At 36.2% G+C, this 8,857-nt stretch overlaps 1 protein-coding gene across 1 annotated transcript; it reads left to right on the forward strand.

Moving 5' to 3' along the window:
- Positions 1-65: 65 nt before the first annotated feature.
- LOC104462806 (pleckstrin homology domain-containing family A member 1-like) lies at positions 66-8,838 on the forward strand (the record flags this gene model as incomplete). Its single annotated transcript, XM_010074916.1, has 5 exons — positions 66-134; positions 3,071-3,135; positions 3,987-4,050; positions 5,016-5,105; positions 8,411-8,838. Coding segments are annotated over 5 exons (618 nt in total), but the record flags the coding sequence as incomplete, so codon positions are not given.
- Between the last annotated feature and the right edge of the window lie 19 nt (positions 8,839-8,857).

Consider the following 8,857-nt stretch of genomic DNA (forward strand, 5'->3'; position numbering starts at 1 on the left):
ACATCTACTCTTAATATATTTGTATTTTCTGTATAATTATTTATTTATTTATTTTCCTTTAACAGATGAAGAACTGGAAGAGAAGATACTTTCAGTTAGATGAAAACACAATAGGATATTTCAAGTCTGAACTGGTAAGTTTCCAAATATGTGGTGATCTCCAGTGATACTTGTAAGAAAATCTGAAGAAACATGCTTGTATTTGAAAAATGTGCTGTGCTGCTCCTGCAGCTCTTAGGTCTGTACTGTAATAACTTTTCAAGATCAGGAAGAACAAAAAATTAATAGGGTGACTGTTAACTTGGAGTTCCGTCTTCTGTTTGTGAACCTGTCTGTAGGGCACAGAAGAACAGTAATAGGATATATTCTATAATCACCCTGATTTTTGTATATGATGGGATCTTTCCCCACACACTTATTTCACCAGGGCAGCCAAGATAGGCAAAGAACTCTGCTGTTCAGAAGCAACACTTCGTTTGGTTTGATTTCATGATCTTCCCCACTCATCACTCTTGAACCTTGTGACCAATTTTGACCAAATATTAAGTGCCTTCAGGCTTCGTTTAGAAATGAAGTGGCTGGTACTGGAGATGGTCTGTTTTCTCCAAAAAGGAATCCCACACGTACTAAACATGAGAACATTTGTACATAAGGAATAAAGTCTGAGTTGTAGACTGTTATAAATCAAGGAAAATCGAGTTTACAGGCCAACTGTAAGATGTAGAATGTCAAGAACCTAAGTTTCAGGCTGTTTCTAAAGAGAACTTTTGCTTTACTTTTAATCAGGGAGCATACAACAGTAGCAGGAGTTTGATCTTGCATCATTATCTTTGTTAAACTATCAACATAGCACAATTCTGACTCATTGCCTATAATAAACCCTCTTTTTAAAAACATATCTGAGAGGAGATTGCTCACAAGCAATTGTACTGTGTGTGAGTATATTAGAAAGCTGGTAGAAATGCATATATTTTTAGTGTTTTATCGTGATCCTTTCCAGTTTAACTATTTTTAGCAATATAAAACCTTTTAGTGTCCTCTGTTCTTCAAGCTAATATCCCCTTGCTGCAGATACTGGACTGACCGGTTGTCAGAAAACACAGAAGTAGATCCTGCTTCACAATTTTTACTGAAATAAGTTTTTGTCCATTTTAAGAGTGTCATCCCTCTTCAGGGAAGGAAGTACGGAATAGACAGAGAATGTATCTATGTACATAGATGTCGGAGAGGCATTTACTGAAGAGAGAAAAACTTTCAGAGCGCAGTCCACCAAGGAAACAGCTGCAACAACTTAACTATATATACATCATACTTTTATTTGTGTCCTACAAACACAAAAAGGTTGAAGTGCTCTCTTATGAAAATTTCAAGTGGGGAATGATTTCTTTCAGCAATGTGTGGGATCTCCATTTCCCTAATATTCTGTTCCTAATGAGAGTAATACAAAGATAGGAAGAAAGTTCAGTATCGATTGTTTGTCATGCCTTTATGGGAAAGGCGACTATGGCATGGAGGTCTTATTCACGTGGTGTAGCATGAGACTTCTAGTTTGGGAAACTTCTTTCTGTTGGAGTTCAGTTCCCAGCAGCTGCAGTCTTCAGTCAGGTATCGCTCTTTCTTGAAGTTAGTTCATCTTGACAGCCAGCCTGCTCACCAATAGCTCAAATGAGTCTTACTGGATGTCTTGATACTGTTGGTTTGCATCTGTAGAAATGTATCTGAGTTCTCTGCTCTCAAAAATGTAAAAAAAGTTTGGATTTTTTTTTTAACTGAAAAATATATAGATTCTGGAGGGTGGGGGGGGGGGGTGATTTGTTGTGGTTTTTTTACACCCTCTTAATGATCTCCTCTTTTCAGTTTGAGGAAGAGCCCACATGGGTCTTCAGGTGGAGCATAGCAGAATACAGACAATATCAGACTCGGAAAATTAAAAATTCTGAGCTGACGTTTTCCCTGCAATGGGTATCCGTATTCCAGAGACAATCTTGCAGTTCGCATTTGATTTATTACTTCAAAAACTCTGTTGTAATGAATGAGTGAACCTAGGAAGAGACGGGCTGGAAGAGGGACAAAATAACTGAAAACATTGAGTTTTAAAATCTGTACAATTGGTCTGCCATAGAGACAAATGATCTCATGAAAACTGAAATTTGAGGATGGTTATATTTGGGTGACACTCGCTGTTTGCTAAAGTAACATAAATCTTTTAAGTGTATGTAATAGAAGTTGTACAGAAAGCAGTCATTCCAGAGCTAACGGCTTTTGTTTTGTCTAGAAGCTGAAGCCAACTGAAGTAGTCCATTGTAATGTTGCTTAAAGGAAACACATTAGGAAGTAAAGTCAGTTGTTGTTTGTTTGGTTTTTTTACTGCAACAACCACAGGAAAATAATAGTGCAAAGATCTGGGGTTTTTTAATAGTCAGAAAATTAACCTATGTATGACATCACTTTGTTGTGGCAAAAGTGAAAGTATTTCTGTTTGAATGTTCTCACTGTTCTCCTGTTGTGTGAAACTTTGATAGAATTTTAACTTTTTTTTTGTTACACCAACAGAATTTTCATATGCTTTAAGAATACTTGCTCTTTTACAGGTGTTGGTATAATTGATTTCTTTATATTATTTTTAATTGTATTGAGTATAGAATACAATTAATCTTACTTAAAGCCATGTCATGCAGTGTAATTAAACAAAGCATCTTGTATCATAGCATTCTATAGTAAATTAATATAATGATGGTTTTACTGAAATAAGCAGCTTGAGGCATGATTCAATTTTCTGATCTGGTTAGGGGGAGGGGAAGAGGGTGGTTGTCTCCATTATGGTAAGGTAAATGAATGATTTCGGGTGTTTTCCTTCTTGATTTTGGCCTATTTGTTGCAGGTGCCATGGTTGGTTTAATACGTAAAAAGCAAATTAAGTTTTGGTTGACACCACCTTTTGCCTAAGTGGCTGCCTTGAAAGTCTCAATACAAGTCTGCTGCTGTCAACTGTCCTGACTTCTGGCTTTCTGACTGTACATTAGTTGTTAGATGTACTCTACGGAAGTATTTTTGCCTTTTTATTTTTCAGGAAAAGGAGCCTCTCAGGGTTATACCACTTAAGGAGGTCCATAAAGTTCAGGAATGCAAACAAAGGTGAGGAGAAAAGCACTGATGGGGGTACATGGAATGTAGTACACTGTTCTCGTGGCTAGACTGCTTGTTTTAAACAATGGAGAACTTATTAATAACTTTGGTTGATGTATGCATGTGTGATTCTCTTTACTTATAGGAGAGCAAGTAGTTCTGTACATAAAACAGGTTTTGAGGGTTCTGTATTACTCTGTTTCAAACTTGTAACATTCAATAGAATGTAAATGCATTGGACAAGGGTGGAACAAAGCAATATCATGCAGTCATGAGTTGGAGACGCATGGGTGCTGTCTAATTCAAGGCAGCAATTTTAGGAGTCTCTATTCTGCTTATATAATCTCTGAACCTTTAGAAGACATTACCTTATGCTGAATGTCTGAATTTAGATAAGAACACTCTTCCTTTCCCTCTGACCAAATGGCAATATATGAAGGAATTAATTGCCTTTGTAGTAGTTATGATGGATATTGAGTTGGTTTTTTAGCAGGCTACTGTTTAAGACTAACAAAACATAGAAGACTTAACAAAATATAAATGTGAAATTTTACAGAAATTTTACTAGAACAATAAATATTTGTAAAATTAGTGTGATATGGTTTAGAATATTCAAATTAAAAATATATACAGTAGCATGGATGCCACTGATAAAGAGTCTTAGGACTAAAATGAGTAGGAGATGCTGGTTTTCTTTTTCTACTTCGTATTTACCTAAAACAAAAAACAGTAAAGTGATAAAGAAATGCAAAGATCTTCAGACAACAAATGCTCTGATTCTCTGCACATCCGGGAGCCTTTTTAAAATAAAGTGGGAAAATTGTACTTGCTGTTGAAGTATTTTTGTGTTTCATTTACAGTGATATAATGATGAGAGACAATCTCTTTGAAATTGTAACAACTTCTCGAACCTTTTATGTGCAGGTAATTTCTTTTTTTTATTTTGAAGTACTGAATTTTTATGTATAGTAGTTGCGATCTCAGATTCAAGTTAGTTGCCACATTAAAATATCTACTACAGCACAGCAACATTTAGATTTTAGTACTTCTTTGGTAATATGAACCATATGCACTTTATTCACTGCGTCCTTACCTTGTCACTTTCTAAATGTTTGGATATAATACAAATCACAAAGCCATGCTTTTCCTAGCTGTGTAGGAATGTGATGCTTTTAGTACTGGAAATAATTTTTTAGTTTCTCTTTTCGGATCAAAAAGGCCTGTGTACAGGCAGTGGTGCCAGATGCTGAGTTAAGAGCTGTCCTGTAGCTGAACGTAATTAAGTGACATTGCAGATGTTTCTTGCTGGGTAGATGTGCTGGCTTAATAAAGCTGCAGCCTAATTAGGAGATAGCTTTAGCTTTATCTGTCTTCATCCCAGATATGTACACGCTTGGTATTCACTGTTAATCTATTGCATCTTTGTTGGATAGTTGTTCTAAGTAAATGTACAGCTGACCCCTGACACAGACTGATTTTTGTTTGACTATAACTCTTCAGTGAATACCTCATAGAAGTAAAGTGCAACAGTGACTGAAAAGTACAGAAGCTATGCCTTTGGCCAAAGTCAGCTAAGAAGAGTCAGCAGATCTGTAAGAATTTCTGTGGGTGCTTACATTTTTACTTTCAGCAAACAAACAAACAAAATAATCCAGAGTATGCAAATATATAAAATAATAAGTAGTATTTTTATACTAATTGTATACATATAATAGTAAATTCAAAGTAAGATTTTAAGAAATGTCTGGGCTAAGAAATGGAAATCCCTATGGCTTTAAATAACAGACAGCTAAAGTAGGGTAAGGCTGTCATTTTAGTGCAGATTGTTAGGACAGTGGGAAAGTTGAGAGTTGATTGTTTTTAAATGTAATTCATATTGCTTGATCCAGGCGGACAGTCCAGAAGACATGCACAGTTGGATAAAAGCAATTTCTGGGGCCATTGTAGCACAGCGAGGACCTGGAAGATCAGCAGCTTCCGTATGTTATTCTGAACCTCAGAGAAAATGTGATTAGTTGATGTTCATTTGTGCATATGAGGTTCTAGTTTTTTTCCTTTCACCTGTCCTCTATCCTGTCCTGTAGTAATGTGGCATCTTTGCATGAACTTCCGTACAGACTGGCGTAAAATATTTTGCATTTTTAATTGAGCACTTATCTTAGTCTTACCTGTACGTAACTTTGTGCATCATATTGTCTTGAATGTGTAGATAATGCAACTCTTAACCTAGAAAAAGTCTTCTGAGTTCAGTATGATCTTTGTCCCTATGCTGCTACTAGTTTGGAAGTAAAATGGAAACTTTATAATTCCTGCCAGGTGTTTCTGCAAATTGCTGAATTTTGCAATCAAATGGCAATATCTTAATTTGTTTTTAACAAATTTTTAACTCACACTATTAAACTGTCATTCTCTGTTGTTGATAGTTTATGTATATGCAGATAGAGATTCAAATTTAAAGTAACTTCTCTAAGAGAACTCTGCTTGCATGAATTAGTTTTTACTGTTGGAAACATAGTATGAACACCATCTGGCATTACTGAACTGAGGCACTGGGACAAATCTTAGTACTTTTGAAGCCACATGGATGCCAGCATTTCATCTGTGCATTTAAACTGGATTAAATGTTCAGTACAAAGTACATTAACTTGTGAAAAGTAGTGAATGTTACGGTAGTGTCGCAGTGTCTGCAAGTATGTCCAATTTAAAAAATGGAATACTTTACAGTTCAGATGTTGCAAGCTATGGTTTTCACTTTCTCACTCTGGGATGTTTTGTAATAAACTGAATATATCATTACCCCCATAATCTAATTATTTAAATCTGGCTTTCGACTACACATTTACACTGGTATTGAGTTTCTTGTTAATCCAGTCTAAGCTCTCAATTACTTTTTGCAGCTGGGAGCTGCTTCATGCTTTTAAATAAAACTTTCTATGATTTTTTTTTTTTCTGGGGGAATGAAAATATGCAGATAACTTTTCTTTGTGTATGCTTTTTTTTTTTGTGGGGCTAACTGAGCAATCTAGCTATTACTGTCTGCATCACTTCTTTCTTTTTCCCTCTCTTCTCTTCTTTCCCCAAGTATAGGTTACTCTAATCTTAGCTTTGCACTGTGTTCCAGATGCGGCAGGCCAGAAGGCTGTCGAATCCTTGTATACAGAGGTATACATCAAGAACTGGTGAATGCAGCACGTATGTGGGCTCTCATGTAAACTTGCCTTCTTAACAGAGGGCTAGGACTAGAGACTAATTTGCACTATAAAAAACCTAAAAATAATGCTACCTTTTGTCATTACCATTACTGAAAACTAACTCACAAATTATATCATTCACTTACAGATTTGCACTGTTTTTTCTTACTTTTAAAATAATTGGAAATTAAAAATGGCAAAAACCTGTATCTGTATTTCAAAGCATACTATATATTTAAATGTAAGTTATGTGATGACATTTTAATAGGAAAGTATTAAAACTAATTTGCATGAGAGTTCATATTTCCATTTTACTTTACACTTTTTTGAAACTGCGCAAAAGCAAAATTAAATTTAAGCTACCCACAAACTAATACAGATGCGTGCACACGAAAAATGCACGTCATAACTCTGGTAATTGGAAGGATAATATTGTAGCCTGACTTGCATGGCTTAAGTCTCTGCATGAAATTATTAGTTCAAATGTAGAAGCATTATGATGTATAATCAGTACACTGTTCAAAGCAGTACACCTTAGGAGTCATAGCAGCATAGTCTCTTAACTGTGAAATTACAGTCAGTGTGGGTAGTAAAATCAGTATCCTTCGGCTGAATTTAGCAAAAAAGTTTATTATATAGATCTTGCCCTAATATCCCTTACTCTTGTCCTAGTTGTTGAACTAAAATTATTAATGAGAAGAATAGTAGGTAACTCACTGAATCATATATTCTCCTAAAGCAAATGTTTTCCTTAGAGTGGAATATCAAGCCAGGTTTGCAATAAGGCAGTGTAAATAATGTGAAATACTTAACTGAAATCGAGCACAAAACTGAAGTCCATAAAAAGTTGCCCAGCTCCTTCACCCAATAATGTTAGTTAGTTTATAAATAAGAAATACAGTAGTACTTGTCAGAATCCATTATGAATCCAATTTATTAATTCATGTCATGCATTCTAAAAGAAATTGAAAAAATAAGTGTTTCCTTTAGGATGTATATTTGCATCTTGGACACACATCTGTGATGGTTTTTTTTGCTAACAAATGTGCTTGAAAAGTGACTTGATTTGTGTACACACATGGGTTCACAGATTTCTTTAGTTCATGTACTAACACTGGTGATGGCAGAAGTGGCAGCAGCTGCAGCTCCTAGTTCATGCAGAGTGAAGTAGTCACTGCATCAGTGCACATCACTTTGATCAGATTGTTTAACACCGTGTCCAGTGCTGGTTTAGATGTCCCTCAGTGTTTAAGATGTCATTACAGAGCTGATAGATACGATGTAGAATCTGTGGACTTTTTTGTTCTGGAGATATAGCTGCAGGTCAGGCAGGATATCCAAGGACATCTAAAATGGCATTCAGTGCCTGTGCTTTAGACACTGGGAATTTGTTTCCATCAGTAAGTCAATGGTGGAAGATTATTTTCACGGTATCAATCTGACAGAGTTATGCAAAGTTCAACAGAATGGCAGTTAACAGTCGTAAACACAAGAAAATAACTTGACAATTAGAAGGAATAGCTTAAAGATCAGTTTCTTTTCTGGGTCCATTAACTTTGGAAATTGTTACACAGTGATATAGCATAAAATAGTCACTGTTTTTCTTTGGTCACTGGAAAAAATTGGGGAGATTGGTACCCTAAGAAGGGGGAACCATAAAATGTGCATTACTTCAGGATTTAGGATATGAGTACCTCATGTATATGAATATGTTTGAATGCATTTTCCCTTGGAAAGATGTCACTTTCAATGGCCTTTAAAGTGTGTATCTTCAGAAGGTTACTTAACATCTTAGTAAAATTAGAAGCTTCATTTTGCTGGACTGTATTATAAAGTCTAAAGAGCTGCTGAGCTTGATCTGAGAAATTTAATTTCTTCAAATGAAGAAACTGATGTTGCTGTCACATACTGCTGTAAGCTCACATGTAATATACTGCACTGCCTTGAGAAAGCACCTGCCTCCTGCTGCTCTGGCTGATGCTTCGCTTTGTGTATTTTCTGTCTTTATTTTTTTTCCTGAGTGTGAAATCTGAAACTGTGTCTTTCCTACATGATATCAATGACTTCATCTGACACGTGCTCTTTTTTTCCAGGAGCATACCGAGTCTTCTTCCGAACCCAACCATGCTCTCCGTTCTGCCGTCCCAGCCCCAGCCACCTCACATTCCACAGCCGCTCACGGCAGCCCTCTGGTCCCAAACCCTCACACCAAATACCCTGCCTTGGAGAAGCGAGGATTTAACGAATCTTTTACCAAGGCCAAGTCAGGGAGCTACAAGATCCAGGTTGTCACTCCAAGAGAATCAGCTTCCAAAGTGACTGAAAGGGGCCTCTTGGAACCCCAAAGTAAAAATGGCACTCAGGAACAGGATCCTGGCCTTGTGGATCTGGATGATGCAAGCCTTCCAGTTAGTGATGTGTAGTGATGGAAGTGTTTGGAGAATGATCCATTTGTTTGGTCCTCTAATTTCCTTGCTCGGACTTTTAACCAAAGAAAATTATAAGAAATGAGAACAAAAAAAAAAAGGAACACTGTTTAT

The sequence above is a fragment of the Pterocles gutturalis genome, unplaced genomic scaffold, assembly GCF_000699245.1.
Source record: "Pterocles gutturalis isolate BGI_N339 unplaced genomic scaffold, ASM69924v1 Scaffold52502, whole genome shotgun sequence".
Classification (NCBI taxonomy): domain Eukaryota; kingdom Metazoa; phylum Chordata; class Aves; order Pterocliformes; family Pteroclidae; genus Pterocles; species Pterocles gutturalis.